The following is a 20,004-nucleotide window of genomic DNA, read 5'->3' on the forward strand; positions in this document are numbered from 1 at the left end:
GCCCTTTTAACCATATGGATTTTGACTAGGCACGCTTACGCTTAAATAGGTCACCCTCTGTGTGTGGTCTTTATACAAACTACATTAAATTCGAGTACCAACGACAATATGTACATATACGATGTTATTTAGGAAAGCATACAATAACTAACGATTGAAGCTTGGTTCAAAATTGGCCAGGAAATACATCAAATATTAAATTTGTCAATCTTTAATCGAGGCTAGACCAAAGTTTTATTGCAGGAGTTGGATATTAATTGTGATAGAACAAGCATACACACACACAAATAGGAACATATCAAATTTTAAATTTGAAAAATGATTTGTTTTGCACTCGATCTAACGTTGAGATAATCATAGATGAAAACTTGGAAAAAGAAATTTTGAAGTTTGGGTTAAAAGGTAATAATAAATAACTATTATTTTTTATAAAATAAATTAATTTATCAGGCTTGTGTGTGAAAAGAGAATGCACCAAGAGTCTGTTCGACAAAAGATTTGGTTATCCGAATCATTGGTAACATATGAAAGCTCGATATTATAATTTTACTTATTTTATCATTTTCGGTCGAAGAATTTTCGTCGATATAATTGCTAATGAATCATTACATAAGCTTGCTTAATGTTAAACATTATAGGTAATCACTCGAGTGTCCTTGCTGGATGCATTCGTCTAATTCTATTTATGGAGTTTTTGTACGGCCAGTGATAAAAACGTTAAAGATCACGAAAGCGAAGATATTATATCCCCGTTAATTAATGAGTATGTACGCGTGCGCGACAGCCCATATCCTTTTTCACAAAACAAAAGGCTGCCCCAGACTTCCGCGACGCCGAACCGATAAAGAGCGTGGAGGGTGTAGATAAAATTTTCTTTCTCACAAATCTGCCTCTTTCTCTCTACGGAGAAACCTCGAACCAAAGCAGTGGATCAGTGAAACAGTTGCGTGCGCGACACAAGCGAAAATGTTCTTTCTAACTCTCGTCGTCATTCCGCGAATTATATTGCAGCGCGTCGTTCGATCCGACGCAAATTTCCCTATCGACCACAGAAATCAATCAACAGCCAGTTACGATTTCAATAACCGCCAAATCAACACCCTCGCTGCTGTTTTACCTGCCGAATCTGCTCTCTGGGACAGAAAGGTTGCGGTCGATAAAAATCAGGATTCGCAAGGTTTTTTTGGAAAAACTCCAGCGAAGGAGGAAGATTACAAAGATACAGGAGTAATGGATGAAATGGTTGGAAAGGATCGCGTGGATTTTCGGATAAAATATACAACGGATGAGAGGGATTATGGGGATACGAGTGGAAGAATAAAACTGGCTACAATGTGTACGGATGGATCTCTAAATAAGAATTCTCAAAATAAGCCTACAGCTAGGGATTTAGAAATTAGCATTAGTAAAAGCAATGTCCAATTTAATTCCAACTTAAATCGTGTTGAGAGGAAGACAAGAAAAGATTTATATTTTAATAGGAAACAATATTTTTTCAATAAAAATTCTCGTGAAAAACTACTATATCGAATGAAGAATTTCTTTTTTCGGAATATTTCAAAGAATTCTAATGAAAATCCCAGGAACGATCGGAATTGGTTGGAAATATCTGAAAATTCTACCTTTTCCGGTCAACATATTCCTAATGAAAGTGTTTCGAGAGATTCCTGCTTTAGGAATTCGTCCAATTCGAGCAAAAAATTTATTAACGTAAATTGGTTTGAGAAACGTACGTTTGGAAAGATAGATGTCCCGACTAAAAATAAATCTTGCGTAGTTTCATGTTCGCTTCGCTTTATCAAACGTTTTGCCAAAAATCAGAGGAATATCCAGGATATTTTTCACCCTAGCCAACAATTTTCATCAAACGACCCATTGACCAAAGAAACCATAGAATTTGTATCAAATAACAGTGATGAAACTCCACCTACTCGATCGAACAAGGTTTTCGTTAAACTTTCGTCAGTATCAGATTCCGAAAGATTGGTGAAAAATTCAACGAAAAACGGGAACCAGCGAGTAATCTCGAGAAATTCGGGTCGATCGGAGCAAAATGAAGCTTGTATCCTTGAAAAGGACTCGACAAATTCTCCTGATGGTTCGTACGAGAGCAGTAAGAATGTTCCCGTGGAGATAAAAAATTCGGAAATTACAAAACTTACAATTACTAATGACAAGAAACTTGGGAAACCAGCTCTTTCGTTTTGTTGTCCGAAAAATTTTTATTTAAAGCAGAGAAGCTGTAGCGCGAATGAAAATTCAACCTTGATATTTCCTAAATTGCCAAAAATTTACTCGACGGACCTCGAAGAGACAAATGCAACGATTGACGAGGTTTTTCGATCCATAAGTTGGAATTTTTGCAAGGACGGTCTGAGGGTACCGCTTAATCCCAGAATGTACGAGGACGAGAAATTTCTTGTTTTGCGAAACGGTACCATTTATCTACCTTTCCAACCTTTCAAACTTCTGAACTTTGAGAATTACTGCTTGGCAGCGTTAATGGGCCACGAGGAGTTCCACCTTATGTACTGCGATATTTCGAATATGATAGTAAAGGACCACAACACTCGGATAGCAGGGGCAATTTATTCTTATGGCATGATGACGTCAGTGCCCTTTTTACTGGCCACCCTCTTCGTCTACATATGCATACCCGTATTAAGGAATATTCATGGGAAAACTCTCTCCGCTTACATCGCCAGCTTGAGCATGGCTTATTCATTTCTGATCTCTGTTCAAGTCACGCCGAAACGATTCGTCTCCGATGCACTCTGCGCCACTCTAGGTATTCTCCTCTAATTGTTCTAATTTTCTTTTATCTCGATAGAAGCATGAAAACAAAAAAATTTCGTTTATTTCATTGTGCAAATGTCAACGTTTTACGAATCATATCGATAGTTATTTCGAGCGATAATTTTACGGTTGTATAAAAATACTAAGGTAACATGTAAATAATTTATCTTATCACATTTCTAACAAACGATTAATTAAAACAATATCCTACCATTTTCAGTCCTTATGTTAAGATTTTAGTCCTCTAGCCTTACATGACTATTCAACTTGATGAACTATTTACGAAAAATTGGAAGATTCTAAAAGGACTAGCAGAATCATTTAGGTAAATCTACTGATGATATTGATCTTTTTATCTTTACCGCGCGCTCTATAGTCCTTGACTAGCTGCGCTGATCCAATAGTTCTATTATATTTTTTTAAATTGATAATAGCTTTAAAGAAAAATACATATAGGAAGATGTTTTCTTAAAGGAGAGAGAGATATATTGATCAAATTTTACAAAAATATGGATTAATAATATGAAAACGACGAAAATTTGAATAAGAAATTATTTCGTAATTCTCAATAATATTTTTTAATAAATCGATTGCCTTTCCTAATTTAATTTTACTTTCATTCAGAATGAAGCAAATAATTGAAGTATGTAACTGTGTGTTTTAATTCGAATCAATCCAATTCCTACGATTTGGCAGCTATGATAAGAAAGTGACATATGTTAAACTGAGCCCACCTGATATACCTTGTGTTTCGCTCACATAAAGACAAAAAATTATTTGATAAATCTGGAAGAATAATTTTCACTTTAATAAAAGTTTATATTTTATTTTTAATAAAATTTATTTAGAGGATTTTTAGAACTATTCCTCTTGCAATTAGTTAGTCCATTTAGAATGATATCATTCATGATATTGATTAACAGCGGTTACGAAGTACATTTTATCGTCCTGATAATTTTGTTAATCAAGAGGCACGATAGTGTCTTGACAACAAATACATATACACAGGGTGTATCAGTAGTAATACGTATAGTTGGAATCGCGTATTTTTGAAGATAAATTGAGACGAAAAGTCCTGTAGCATTTTCTCCACAAAAGCATCGTTGTTGAGCTAATTCATTTTCAAACCGATAAATCAGGGCTTTGATTTAACAGAAGCATTACTTTACTTTCATCATCGTTGACGCTTCCCTTTCCAATAACAAATGAAGCTCGTACTTCTCACCGTTCTGTCCGCCATACACGCACATGTAAAACTATGCCGATTATAAATATTACCTTCTGACGTTTCACATGCCTGATCCTGGCAATGTATAAAATCTATTTTCTGAGTATTTTTAACAAGATCCTCAAAAGCGTATATTAATCTGAAAATTTTTGGATAACGATACGGTGTTATTTGTAAATGAATTTTGAAGTCCTTTATATTTTCGGTGACGTGACGTATGAACTGCTGTAAGGTAGTCACAAAATAAGTATTATATTAAAATAGCGATGATAAGAAATTTTATTTTTATCTGCTTTTGACAATCTTACTCTTTTATTACAAAGAACAGTTTGCTGTGTACATCAATAGAGGAACAAAATGACTCGAAAATTGGTTTTCAAGTAAAACCACAGTCTTCTCTGGAAGTTTTGACCTACGTGGAGAGCTTATGAGATCCCTTTAAAAATACCTAAGCCTTCTCTCATTTTAATATAAAAAGACAAGTCGGAAAATAAAGAATAATTTATTGTTAATGCCGTAGGTTATTATTCATAGTCTTTGAACGCTCTTAGGTACGAGAAGATTCCGGATAAGTTAGTAATTACTTATTTTCTCCTCTTCATTTTATTACGATTTGTTTCGTTAATTGGTAAATATTTTAGTGACCATATCACATTCTAGTCACAATAAACTATAGAATCCGGTCTAGAAATTGGCTAGTTTTACTGGTAAGTTCATTTAGGCAGACTATGTAAAAAGTAGTAGGCGAAAACTATGGACAATTAACAGCGTAAAGAACAAGTTATTCTTAATTTTGTGGCTTGTCTTTTCATAAAATGAAAAAAGGCTTATTCATTCTTATAAAAATCGCTCAAGCTCGCCAAGCTCTCCACTTACGTCGATATTTCTATAGAAGACTATGGCCTCACTTGAAAATCTATTTTCCAGTCATTTCGCTTTTTCAATGGTACACAAAAAACTGCTCTATCTAATGAAACAGTAAGATTTTCAGAAACCGAAAAAAATACAATTACTTATAATCGCTTTTTTAATAAAGTATCTATTTTTTTACTGTCTTAGAGCAGTTCGTTTGTCACGTCACCGAAAAGGAAAAACGGTATCATATAATTAATCTACAAATAACTCCGTATCGTTACCCAGAATGTTCAACTTAATAGGCACTTTCGAGAATACTTTTAAAAATAGACAAAACAAAAATTCATACAACGCCTGTGGATCAGGAATTTAGGATGTCAGGAGGTAATATTTATAATTGGTATAGTTTCACATGTGTGCATGTGACAACAATACGGAACGGTGAAGTGCAAACTCTTTTTGTTTATCGAAAGGGAGTGTCAACGTAAGTGAGATTAAAGTAATTTTTCCGTTGAATCGAAGCTCTGAGTTATCGGTTCAAAATAGATTTATCTCAGCAATGATGTTTTTACAGATGTAATGGTACATGAATTTTAAGTTTAGTTTATGCTCAAGAATATGCAGTTAAAAATAAAAACATCATTGCTAATATATACTGTATATTTTTAATTATACTTGAAAATATATACAAAAAACTCTTGCAAATCCATTTTTTATCCAATACATTCATTTTAAGTAAAAAAAGTAGTAAACTTAAGATTAATTTTTTTAGTCTCAGAGATGGGGTTCCCCTTAAATATGTTTTAAAAAGGCTATTTAATGAAATCACACGAACATGAAATATGTTTCAGGCAATCGCGTGTTTCATTTACGCCTCCTATTTCCTGATTTTGTGACATTCTTCTCTTCTTCTCCAGATGTCTATATAGCGTGGGCTAAAGTTGGTCCTACACACACACAAAGAGTTTAACGTAGCTTAGTAGCCGTATACGCAGATATAGCTAATACGAAAAGTAAGCATCACATGTATATATGTATGTTATTGTAGTAATGGAAGACGTAATAATAATTTTGTCTCGAAAGTCGGAGTGTTTTTCGTCGTTGTTCGCTGCATGATAAAACCTTGACTGGCGCAGGTTATTAAACTAAATCGATATAAATGATCTGACGTTTATCGTGTGTATTATTTATATCTAAAGTAGTGAAATTATATATATATATATATATATATTAGGGTGTCCGTTAAAAAGCCATTATTTTTGTTTGTTTGTTAACTATATCTAACTTAGTGTAGAATCAGATAAAAATGAGGTTTGCAAGAGTCTAGCCGATTTAGGTAGTAAAAACTCGTGCAACCGTAGGATTGAAGTTAAAAACGGAATTTCGCATAGAAAAATGATATTTTGTGACTATTTTGCATGTCATTTCTTCATTCTTCAAACATTGCACACGATGATGTAGCTTTAGTTAGTTTAAAGGTCTCTGAATATGGATCCATTCTGAAATTTATTTTTTGACTTATTACAACCTTTATTACTCGTGTTAATATTTCTTAAAATAACGATTTGCAAAAAAAAAATCATTACAGCCGTATCTTAAATAATTTCTCCCTCTTTGCCTCGGTATCCCCGCCCCTCTTCATTCTGACATTTCTGAATATGATAAGATTATATAAATATTTTTTTGAATTTTTTGTAACATGCGTTTCATGGGTTAATGCTGTTAAAAAACATTGATTTATCATGACAAATCCTTTTATTCCTTTATCTTCTAGAGTCTCTATCAGTTTCTCTCTTTTTCTTTCTATTACTTCGAAATGATTAGTTTTAAATTAAAAGTAGAGGGTTTAACCTCTACTTTAAGAATATATTGAATGAATTTTTAATTTCTCAAAATTTAAATATTTTTGTCAATGAACTCTTATGTATATTTAGATAGAATTTTTGGTAATATTAATGTATCTTCTTGTATAATATATTAATATTACCAAAAATTCTATCTAAATATACATAAGAGTTCATTGACAAAAATATTTAAATTTTGAGAAATTAAAAATTCATTCAATATATTCTTAAAGTAGAGGTTAAACCCTCTACTTTTAATTTAAAACTAATCATTTCGAAGTAATAGAAAGAAAAAGAGAGAAACTGATAGAGACTCTAGAAGATAAAGGAATAAAAGGATTTGTCATGATAAATCAATGTTTTTTAAAAGCATTAACCCATGAAACGCATGTTACAAAAAATTCAAAAAAATATTTAGACAATCTTATCATATTCAGAAATTTCAGAACGAAGAGGGGCGGGGATACCGATGCAAAGAGCGAAAAATTATTTAAGATACGGCTGTAATGATTTTTTTTGCAAATCGTTATTTTAAGAAATATTAACACGAGTAATAAAGGTTGTAATAAGTCAAAAAATAAATTTCACTATGGATCCATATTCAGAGACCTTTAAACTAACTAAAGCTACATCATCGTGTGCAATGTTTGAAGAATGAAGAAATGACATGCAAAATAGTCACAAAATATCATTTTTCTATGCGAAATTCCGTTTTTAACTTCAATCCTACGGTGGCACGAGTTTTTACTACCTAAATCGGCTAGACTCTTGCAAACCTCATTTTTATCTGATTCTACACCAAGTTAGATATAGTTAGCAAACAAACAAAAATAATGCCTTTTTATCGGACACCCTAATATATATATAATGGTGTAATTGTGTGTGTATGTGTGCGTGTAAGTTTGTAAATTTCCCACACTAGTACACAAGAAAACAGTAAGGCTGTATATCATGCTGAGATTGTGATTTTACCAATTTTCAATATTTATAAATAATAAGTTCAATTTAAACAACAAAAAGAGAAGGCAGAATTATATAAGTATAATAATTATTTGTACAATACTAGATCACACACAAGTATACTTTTGGTAATTTGAGGGATTTCTTTTAAAAATTAAGTTAAACTAAAATCTTGTTTGTTGATTGCTAGGAATTGTACTGACTGGATGAAATGCCATTGATATTAAGGTAGTTGTTTCGCTGGATTCAGACTGAAATAGCCAGACATTTTAAATTTAAAATACACAAAATCCTACTTTATAATTTAATTAATAATGATGAAATATCAAATAATAGGTGGACCATAATATAGAAGAAAAGTTTGTACTTTTATAATTGCATATAATGCCATTTTATTAACTATCATCTTTTGATTCTTTTTTTTTTATAAAAAATTTTTATTATTCGCTTGATTTTAATTTTTGAGGTGCTATATTAATTATGAAATTAAACTCCGCAACTTCACCGAATTAATTTTTTAATTTATATACAGAAACAATAATATTTTTTCTCATATTATTAAGAACCTTTTTATTAAAAAAAAGAGACTTCCATGCGCGTTAATCATTATTTTAAAAAGCCAACTCGGTGAAGTTGCAGAGTATAATTTCATAATTATATGGCACCTCAAAAATTAAATTTGAGCGAAAAATAAAAATTTTTTATCAAAAAAATCAAGTAAAAAAAATAATTAAAAGATGATAGTTAATAAAATGGCATTATAGACGCAAATATAAAAGTACAAACTTGTCTTCTACATTATGTTCCACCTAGTATTTGATATTTCATCATTATTAATTAAAATATAGAGTAGGATTTTATTAATTTTGAATTTCAAATATGTGTGACTAGTACAATCTGAATCCAACGAGACAACTACCTTATGAAAATTACCAACGCTAGGTCTGAGTTCATCCATAACAAACGTGTAAATTATTATCAGAACAATATTAATTAATAAAAAGTACTAAGGTAATTAAAAATTATATGTTTTTTAGGACATTCATATCTTTAACAAAATGTATCTTTTATCTCTTCACTTCTTAAAACTGTAATCGATACTAACTTTCTAATGGATATATCATACATTTAAAAAATTTGTCATAAGATGATAATTTTTTATTGCTACAATTACAAAAAGTAGATAAATATTTATTAATTGTGTTTTTCAATATAAAAATTTATAAAATAAAAGATATTAACAAAAATGCTGATCTACATTTTTCTAATATACGAGTAAAAAGAAGTTATTATGCTCTCTTGAAAAATTGTCTAAATGTGTGATATAATCTTTTAAAGGATTAGTATTAATTTTCTGTTATCAAATAATAACATAATATTCGTGATTTTATCAAATGCATAGAAGAGTCTGTATATAATGAAAATAAATCTTGTGCAAACTCCCTGCAACCTATTATAATAAGCAGGATTAGCTCTGGGTTTAATTTGTAACAATTATTAAAGATAACAATGTCAACAGTCACATCAGCTGAGGAAATTATGTAGTATAGCTAGCAAGACATTAAAAATTAAAAATTTTAGAATGTAGAAATAGCTTTTAATCTCTTACCAAATTGAAATTTGCCGGTTTCAAAATTAACAAGATATTTGCAATGTTCCTATACCGTACACAATCTTAAAAATATTTAACAATTAAGTTTTTCAGCCAAGCCAATAGATAATAACCAGATGTATTTACGATTGTGTGCTATATGGATTAACTTTAAAACTATTTTTGAGATGATGTTAAAATATCTTGACGAATAATGTGTAATGGACTTAACGGTTGTAAGAAGCCATGTGACATATTATATTTAATACCTCAAAAAAATATTTTAATTATTAAGCCATAAAACTTTGTAGGTAAAATATTTGCTATATATTTTAGTTTCTAGTGAAGCTTACAGTTATTACATTCTGTATTTCAGTGTAACACACTTAAAACCACAATGAAATGCCACAATCTTTTCACAGAAACTACCAGAATGCTAATTTCGTGAGTAAAATTAGACCCTCATAAATGTCAAGAATTGACTAAATATCCATAAATACCATTCAAATTCAGTACCTTGCAGCTCATTCTCCCTTCATAATTTATCAAACAATATTCACATTGTTTATATAAGGCTAAAACTAGCAGCCAAACAAAAGCATAATAGCTAACTATTGAATCGGATTGTATACTTCAAAAAATTGATTTGGTTATATTTCAGCTATAGCTTCAGACTGTTACCTGACTACCTATACTACCCTATAGCTCGAAATTTTGAAGTTAGTACATTTTGGATTACTATAGTAAAAAGGTTAAATTTGAAAGATGGCATTTAGCTAGTTTGGAAAACTATTGTCAAAGTCGTTTAAATACGATTCGAAAGAACAAAATATTACAAATGAATGGTGAAAAATCTAAAGTAGTCGAATGCTAGCTATCAAATTTAACCAATTTACTGTAGGTTGCCGAAATGTATTAACTGAAAAATTTCGCGTTATAGAATAGTATAGGTAGTCAGATCATAGTCTGAAGCTAGCTGAAATGTAACCGAATCAATTTCCCGGAGTGTATACTTTGTAAATCTTAGAAAATATTTAATATCTCTAGGATTATTAAAGATAGAGAGTTGGACTTTTAAAGAAAAGTTTATAAAGCTGTACTCATCCAGAATATTAAAGCTAAAATAAGGATTAATACTCTAAGAATTGTTAAAAAAATGTATAATGTAAATTTGTTGAGATATGTGGAAAAAGGCAAACTCAAAGGAATTTAAGATGAAGTTAGGCATAGATGTTCGAATTAAAGGCCCTTGCAAGAATATGCAAGAAAAAGTGCGGGGCAATGCTTCAGAAATTGTTTAAACAATTAATGCCCGTAAAATTGAAAAATGCATAGAAGCCAAACGAAAAGGAATTTTGAGGTGATATTTGGTATAGATGATCTAATTAAAAGCCTTTATAAGAATATCTGCGCCAAATTTCATCTTAAAATTTCTTTGCGTTTGCTTTCTATGCATTTTTCAACTTTACGGGCCTTAATTGTTTAAACAATTTCTGAAACGTTACCCCGCACTTTTTCTTGAATAATCGTATAAAAGGTTTTAATTGCAACATTTGTGTCAAATTTTATCTTAAATTCCTTTGCTTTTGCCTTTTTGCACATTTCTTAACAGATTTACATTATACATTTTTTTATCAATTCTTAGAGTATTAATCCTTAGTTTTGCTTCAATATTCTGAAGCAATACAACTTTATAAAGGTTTCTTTAAAATTTTAACTCTCTCTCTCTCTCTATCTTTAATAATCGCAAAGATATTAATTATTTTCTAAGATTTAGAGTGTACACAGTCCGATTCAAAAGTTAGCTGTTATGCTTTGGTTTGGCTGCTAGTTGCAGCCTTATATAGTTTATGTATAGCCCAATCCCACAAAAAACAAGTTGCCCCTGCGAAAAATGTCGACAATTACATACAAATCCCATTATATATAGTAGGTTAGTAGTAGATAACATTATTGAATCTTTCATTTATGAAAAAATAAAAATACTATTAACGCAATTTTCTTACAAGTAAAATCTGCGACACGCGTACTAGAATTACAACAATTTCTAATTATAAAAGATAGTGAAATTAATATTGTAGGCAAGTATTATTAATCGTAGCAGAAGATACTAATATATTAATTCCGAATATATCTAAAATCATAATAGTGTAATTTTTACCTTCGATTATATTCATCTCGAAATGATGTTTACAAAGTTGAAATCATTCGAATAAACATGTAGAAATAAATTTGTCAAATAACTTTTAAAGATAATATTATTTAAATTATAATCACAAACACAACAGCTCAGGTTACCTTCCGTTATATTTATCTAGAATAACTGTTTTATTTAAAATATTACTTGAACGTAAAGACAAAATGATGTTTTGGTTTTGAAAATTCATATTTTTATTCTAAAAGAATAATTAAGTTTTTACTCATTAACGAACATGTAAAAAATAAGTCTGTTAACCCTTTAACCCTTAAACACCAAAACTTAAAATTATACAAAGAGCATTAAGAGTATTCTTATATCTACGTTGATTTGGTTATAAAATATTTATGTGATAGGGAATTATAAAATAGACCTTCTTATGACTATTTAAAGAAAAATGAAGAATCACATCCCAGTGATGAAATATCTACGACACTTTGAATTCAGTATGGTTGCCTAGTATGGATACAAATTTAAGTAGGTGTCACACAAACACATATGACATTTTATGAGTAAAAGCATGATAGTGTAAGTATAACCTACGTTCCTACCTCGATTTATCTTCTAATTTTTTTATAATATAAAGTCAGATTAAAGCATGCAGGTAATGTTTTTGGCATAATTTTGTTCGGTATTATAAGAGAACATGAATAACCAGTTAAGATGATTTAATAATTTATAACATAAGTATAATAAATAAACAATATTGAAGAAACGACAGTTGAGAAAAAATCGTTATTGATGACGTTTTTTGAGGTAATCACTTGAATCTTGATATAATTTAGTTTTCAATGTCGCTACTTAAGAATGTGATATAATATTTTTTTAATTTTAAAAATTTAACGTTGGGTGCAGGATCAGTGACTCTACCCGTAAGTAACCAATTTCAACTAGTTCCGATTAACAAAAAAATATATGTATATTTCAAAGGATTAATGACCTTACACAGAATATAACTATTACTAATGGCATATAAAAATGTAAGTTATTATTTAGAATTATTAAATTCTTTAAAAAAATAACCGTAATAATAATAAATGAAACAAATTATTTAGGATATAAGAAATGTATTAATTATTTAAATTCTTGATGTTTATTTATTTCTTACAAAGTTAATAGTAACAAGAAAGGAAAGAGAGAGTATAACAATTATTTCTTAGTTTAAATACCCTATTAGGCGTGAAACACTTTACATGTTTACTGAAAATCTCTAATATTTAAAATAACAACGTATTTGAAAAAAAAAAAACAAATTTGATATCATTATACAGGTTACTTCGTTTAAGACGCCCCAGATCATAGATACAAAAAGACGCGTATCTTTTTAACTATAAGAAATATTAAATTTTATCATATGACCTTTTGAAACAAATAATTAAAGGTTTCAAAAAGATCCTATGCAAAAGTAGAATATTTCTTATAGTTAAGGAGATACGCGTCTTTTTATGCCTATGCTCTAGAGCGTCTTACGTGAAACTATTAATATAATTAATCATTAAAGCCATTTATAACTATAATAATTAAGTTATTTTTTAACACTATATTACATTAAGTAATATATATATATAACTAATGTAATATAATAAAAATAAACATTACTTTGTTAACCTGTTAACCGGGGAATTCCTGTTCAAATTATGCAACTGTACCGGGCGCGTATGGTTTCGCTAGGACATGTCAATACGTCATGCCCGGAGACCGTCATTTCATATTTCTATATTTTTATTTATACATAAAATAAATGAAAAACTATGAAATATATATCGTTTATTAATATTTTATTGTTTACGCCTGACGCATTTATGCGTCTTGCCCGGTTAAAAGGTTGATACATATGTAATAATCATATTTAGAATTTTAGATTATTTTATAACCAAAATATTTAAAAGAAAAATGATTAGTCCGAGATTTATAAATTCCCTGTATTAAATAAATATAATAATACTTTGAATATTCGTGAAATATTTTTTTTCAATGAATCACTAAAATTGCATAAAATATAAAAAATCGGTTATAATATTCATAAATAAGAAAAGATCTATCGTATGAATGTTATTAAGTATTAACGAGTAATCCAATAGAAGCATGAATGTTTGTTTTTTGATCTAATAAAATTCATCAAATATTGAATGTTAATAATGACATTTGTTATCTTAATATGCATTTTTTGCATTTTACGTAAATTTTCCAGTGACATTACAATTTATTGTTGCCAATAAATCTTTCCCATATTCCCTATAATTAGGTGCAAAATAAATAAAGCTATTTATGGACCGAGATTCAATCGAAAAATTTAATTAAAAATTTATCGAACCCATCAATAAGTCGTTTTATCATCTAATCGTGTAGAGTCCTATAGGTTACGATATTTTCATCACTAATAATCCCACTTACCATTAGAAACTCTAAGAAGATAATCCTTGTAGCATAATTGCTTATAGGAAGAGATATCACTACAGGTTTTCATGGAATGTTTGATTCAAAGGTATATGAATTTCTTGAAAGATTCGTGCGTTGTGAACCGTGACCTTTGTTAATGGGTTCTTTTTCGAGACTTTTTAAATTATTATGGAAATATACGTGGAAATCAAACAAGTTCGCGAAGATTTAGAGAGAGAGAGAGAGAGAGAGAGACGTAAATATTTTGTAGACCTTACAGTATAGAAGAGCTAAGGAAGGCTAAAGATAGATAGAGGAATAAAATGAGAGAAACAAGAGGAAAAGTATAAAGAAATATGGAAGAGTGTGTAGTAGGGGGATAGTAAGAGAGATGGAAGAGAAAAAAGAGTGTTATCGCGAACCTGTTTTTATGGATACCCATCTTGGCTGGAAGGAGAATCGTGGCATTCGTTGCGTGTAGCTTGTGCGCGAAAGGTGACGTAGTTGTTTGCCGGCGATTTGCCAACTACACAAATCTGTTTAATGGCTATCAGTAGTTCTTTCCTTTATCTCGGTGTAACCCTCCAGATTTTCCATGTAACGCTTTCAAAGAATCAACAAAAAACATGTTTAACCACCAAACATTTGTAAGCCGACAAAATTTTCACGACATCGTGTTCTGTGTTGTGTGTATATGTGGGAGTTGACAAGGCTGTTATTTACCTGGAATTCATCATAAAAAAGAATATCTATTCATATTTTCAACATTTAATGCTTTCACAACTAAAGAAATTTTGCAAACCACCAAATGTGTGCTCTTACTTCTACAAAATTTTGTGATAAAATCTTATTTGTGTGTAATAGTGGTCAAAACATTAACCGCGGAATTACCAATTGCACTATTTAATATTTTTATTCATAATCATCGCTTTATTCCATAAGTTATCTTGAATTGCAACGTGTTTAATCCTTAAATAATAAAAAACTCATTGAATACCACAAAGTATTCGTAAAACAACTGGTTCTTCAGTAAATCGTGATATGTGTTTACCTGAGACACGATTCAGCCGAAGATTGGATATTACACAACTATCAATTAGTTGTCATATTGGTCAACGATAAATGCCGCTTTTTTGATTTTATAAATATTTACATTATTTATATAATAGTATTAAACATAGAAATTAGTATATTCGCTCAATTTGGTCGTTAAATTCTTACAAAGCGAAAAGCTATTTAAATGTTCCGACATTATCGAAACCGATATTTCCGAAAATGTATTGCTCAGGGAGAACAACACTAGTAATTTTTATCGTTTTCCACTAATAGGCAATATTTCACTTTTTTCTACCAAGCTCAGTAACAAAACTGTCTAAAAATACATATCCGTGGAAGTTGAAAAAATATAATTATTATCTGAAAAGCTAATTCGCCAGATCTTAAAGTACGTTAACGATTGATTGTCTCCACTAATCACTAACATTTATTTATTTTTAATAATCATCAAGAATGTTAACTGCTCTAACGAGTGCAGTTACAAAATTGTTGAAAGATACATTTTGATTCAAACGGGAAACATTGATTAAGGTCTTGAAAGTGGACAACCCAATACTGCTGATACACCACAGTGAGCCAATATTTGTTGTTCCTGTTAATCATCGAGATTTTCAACTTTCCTAGTGAGTCTAGTTAAAAAAACTGTTAAAAATGCACGTGGATCGAGATTTGAAACAGTGATTTTTATCCGAAGAGTGAATTGGCCATTGGTTTATTTTGATATACGTGAACGTTTGTTTGTCTCCACTAATTGTCAAGATGTTAAACATTTTTGTCACGAATGCAGTAAAAAATACTTGGAAAAATTACGTTTGGGCGAATAGTGTAGAAACACTGACTGAGATCTGAAAATATAAATCGCAATTTTTTTGTAGTAACATATACGTTCTAGGCATCGTTTCTTCTCACTAATCATCAGGATCGTCAAGATCGTCAAGATTCTTGAAAGTTTTGTTGGTAATACCAACTGGAATAAGAAATTACAGTGCAGATTTTAGTGATAACGAGACCTCGCTTGGTTTTTCCCTCGGTAAGAGATTTCCCAGTTATCCTTGAAGTCAATCAGTTTGATTCTCATTAATTAAACTAGGGGCTGAATTGTGAAATATTGCAAATCCTGCGAATATATCGAGTGGCTGATTGTGCGATGTTAAAGTAGTGTCAAAACTAAGGATGATTTCAAAGGGCGAGCACAGATATAGTAAACAGTTTCCTTTCAGTGTCTTCTTGTTTCATCGCAAACTTATAATCATTGATATGCACGCTATACGGTAGACTCACTGTGCTACGTCACTCACTTCCAATGAGCAAGAAAAATCTTGGAATTTCCCATCTTCTCAACTGAACTGAAAGATAATTTTATAACAGTGTCATAAACTTTCCTGCCGTTTTATCCTGGTTATAGAAACTCTTGTGAACCAATCATCTTTTTCAATCCTCGTAGGAAGTTTCACATCAAAGCATGATGAGATTGCTGCAAGATTTGTCAAGATTTCATGAATCTCGAGTGAAGTTATCTAAAGAGACTCATCTGGACATTATAATTGGAGTGCAATTACGACGTATCGCATGATTAATGGAAAGCACGATCAGTTGTGCTGTGCTATTCGTATTATATTGAGGATAAGTGGATTATGCCGGTGTGTTTTTGTGTGAAAGAATCGAGAAACTGAAAGAGATAATTAGACCATAGGATATACATATATAATTTACCAATGAAGATAATCCGTGTTCGTGGATAATCGTACAATGAAAAAGTCCTGGGTGATTCATAATTGGAATTACCATTGGCACGATAGTATCTGAATTTACTCAATGCACTGTAATTGCATTCGCTAGGTGTGATTCTGTTGTTTTAATAGCTAAATCGATATTACTGGACGCGATGGTAAACGAAACAGCAGAAAGACACTCCACTGTCGAGACCGGACTATACCAAGTTCGAGCAAATTGTAATCTATTTTGAAAAATCCTGAACGTCATAAATGCCAATCGAATCATGCTTTATTACAACAACACCTATTCTATTTCTAATAAAGAAGAATCAAAGGATTTTATTTCGAACATTTTTTAATCACCCTTCAATTGCGTTTTATTATCGACAAACTTATCTTAAAAAAATATACCTTGGATCGATAAGAGTGAGCGAGACAAAGAAAAAGTTTTTATATTCCTTCCTCGCTTGTTATTACAACAGGTTTTTATAGAAAAACACGCGAGGCTATACATTAATTATAAACGTTTATTGCATCGTCCAACTTCTTGTGATTTTAACATCGATCTTAAATTTATTCTGTAAAAAGAAAGTGCATGATGAACAGTCTTCTCGATATATCTTTCCATTTTACGTAATTCAAAACTTCCCACTGGAGTTGCACACGCATAAAGAATATAAACGATTATTTAACGGGAAACTCTGTTGACTTTCACGAGGGAAATGTGCATTTTGCACTATTATTTCCCACTTTATTCGTCGATCTCTCTTGTGTTCGGTAATATAGGAGGAATTAATACATCAAATTATGCCACGCAACACTCGTGCATATCATTCAATCATATAGTATAACATACCATATAATCTATTTATGTGATTCGTGAGACAGGAAGAAGTTTGAACCGGGGACGGTATATATATATCGTAGTTTCCGGAAAGCGTCACGTGATAATGAGTGCGGTCAGTGCGCCTGTGGCAAAACCAAAATCCTTCTTTGATAATCCAGTCAGTCGTGAAACATTAACGAAAATGTTGATATACTGTAAAGTCTGGTCGATTTTCTACTGCTTCTGCTTCGTTGCAGTTAGTGTCATTGGCTCGAAATTATCTTCGGAAACCAGCGAGGAGAACGGACGGCAACTTTACGTAGATACTCCATTCGAGGCAAACACGAGTAACGGGAAATGGGCCACCCTCCGGAGAGACTTGGACTATACCGGTGTTATTCGTGCGATCAGCTTCAAGGAAATCCACGGAGCGACGACTTTAAATCGAACCAGTTCAAACGAGAATTCTCCGAAAGGAAATTTCGAGAAAGACCTTTCGTCAGAAGCAAATGTTGAAAAGAGAATTTTTAGAAACAAACTTTACCGGTGGCTTTCGGCCCGTAGAACGGATATTAATTTGACGATAGCGAAGGATCCATTTTCGCTTGGTAATTCGACGCAGGATTTGATGGAAGAAAATTTTAAAGCAGAAGCAGCTCCCGAAAGGAAACATTTTAGAAACAGATTGCATAGGTCATTGTACGATTTGTCTTCGGCTTATCGAACGAACATCAATTTAACGATATTGCATGATCCAATTTCCGTTGGAAATTCCACGACAGGAGCAGCAAACCTTGAAAGAAAAATTTTAAGAAATAGATTTTACCAGTTCTCGAACGATTCGTCTTTGACCTTTCGAACGGAGATAAATCCTACGATCGCAGATGAATCAATTATCAATGACAGTTTTAAGACAGAAATAAGTGCTAAAAATGAAGTGTCTGAAGAGAAACAAATTTACAGTTCCTTGAACGATCCGTTTCTAGTTTATCAAACAGAGATCAATTCAACAATCGAGGAGGATAGAATTTCCATTGAAACTTCCGTGCAGGATTCGCTTATTCTCCCACCAAAGGAATCCTGTCTGGCCAAAGGATGCATTCCGTTGTGCTGTCCCCCGAACCATAAAGTCACTCAAGATCGATGTATTCCTTCCAATGAAATCTGGCAGTTTCCACCGGTCCATTCAACAAATTTCACTCTCACCAATTTAACAGTCCACAGCGATTATTTCCAATTTTTTACGTGGAATCCCTGCCAGGGAGAGCAACGTTACGATCTAAATCCTGATGAGTTTCCGGATGATAAATTTTTCTTGTTGGAAAATGGATCTGTTTTTCAAACTAGCTTCAAGTATATGGTGGATTACAGCAGGTATTGTTTTGGTGCTGTTGGCAATAATTCCCGTAAATACCACGTCATCATGTGTTTCGACGACGAGATACCTCCGGGTGTCGTAGTTCCAGAGGATGACAACCTAATCATCAAATTCGACTTCCCAATTGGAATGATAATCTCCGTTCCGTTCCTTCTCGTCACTTTTCTAGTTTACACGCTCATTCCCGATCTCAGGAATATGCATGGAAATACCTTGAGATGTTACATAGGACCCCTTATCGTTGCCTACATCTCATTAGCCGTACTTCAAATAACTCCGCCGGCTCAAATGTCTGACATTGCTTGCCTCTTCATAGGTATTTTCTCTTTTAATTTTTAATACTATCTAGTTTTTATGTAAAAATTGCCCGGTGAATTCGAGCTAAACCGATAAAGATATATAGTGTCAATTGTTTTAAGAATAGAATACACTTGTGCAAATTTGTCTTAATTAGCTCTAAACTACTAGAAGTTACCGAGAATTAAAAAATTTTCATCAAAAGACTTACAATTGATCGAATTATCTGATGACATCTTACTGGTCAGAATTGTTTGGATAATCCAAGAACTAACAAATTCTTTCAAAAGAAGCCATTTTTAACCTTGAATAGTTTTTTATTTCAAAGAGAATGGTTAAGTAAAAAACCCCCCGCCCCCCCCCCCCCCAAAAAAAACACAGTTTCTACATTACTTAATACAATAAATGGATGCTTTGGGAATGATTTTTCAAGGCTACAAATCATTTTCTAAAGTTTAGAGTATTATATATAGCTTATGATTAAGATAACTGCCGCTATATTATTCCCGCGTAGTTCAAATTTTTAAGAGTAATTTTTTCAAAACATAAATTTTGAATAGTGTGCAATCTTGCATATATATAATTTACAAACAATCAAAGGAAAATTTTACACATATTTTCTATAACTCATTGACTTTTGTAAAAACTTAATAGTTTAGTAGGCAATGTAAAATACTATTAATTCTGTACATTCGTTTAGTAATAGTAAGTGTTATATTTTTGCAAAAGTAGATAACTTTGGGTACTTTGTAAGTAAACTTAGGTTCTTGAAAAGCGGGTAAATATGCTTAAGGGGAATCTGTATATCGACATTACAGAGCGAAATCTTGCGCCAAACGAAACGGCCTTATTTCTTAACCGATTTTAACGTTTATACACCTT

The 20,004-nt window shown here is 31.4% G+C and overlaps 1 protein-coding gene across 2 annotated transcripts in view; it reads left to right on the forward strand.

Moving 5' to 3' along the window:
- The first annotated feature begins 14,362 nt into the window (after positions 1-14,362).
- Positions 14,363-20,004, forward strand: part of LOC136776047 (G-protein coupled receptor Mth2-like) — a 91,610-nt gene continuing 85,968 nt past the window's right edge. Inside the window, exons 1-2 of one of the 2 annotated variants that reach the window (XM_066731370.1) lie at positions 14,363-14,497; positions 15,438-19,141. In XM_066731370.1, coding sequence (XP_066587467.1) covers positions 17,572-19,141 — 1,570 coding nt within the window. In that variant the 5' untranslated portion in view covers positions 14,363-14,497; positions 15,438-17,571. Of the gene's footprint in view, positions 14,498-15,052; positions 19,142-20,004 lie in introns of those variants that run through there. The other variant, XM_066731369.1, reaches the window with a different exon arrangement.

This window comes from Prorops nasuta, unplaced genomic scaffold (genome assembly GCF_024137725.1).
Source record: "Prorops nasuta isolate Cenicafe-Biocafe unplaced genomic scaffold, Cenicafe_Pnas_1.2 PNAS00009, whole genome shotgun sequence".
Taxonomy (NCBI): Eukaryota; Metazoa; Arthropoda; class Insecta; order Hymenoptera; family Bethylidae; genus Prorops; species Prorops nasuta.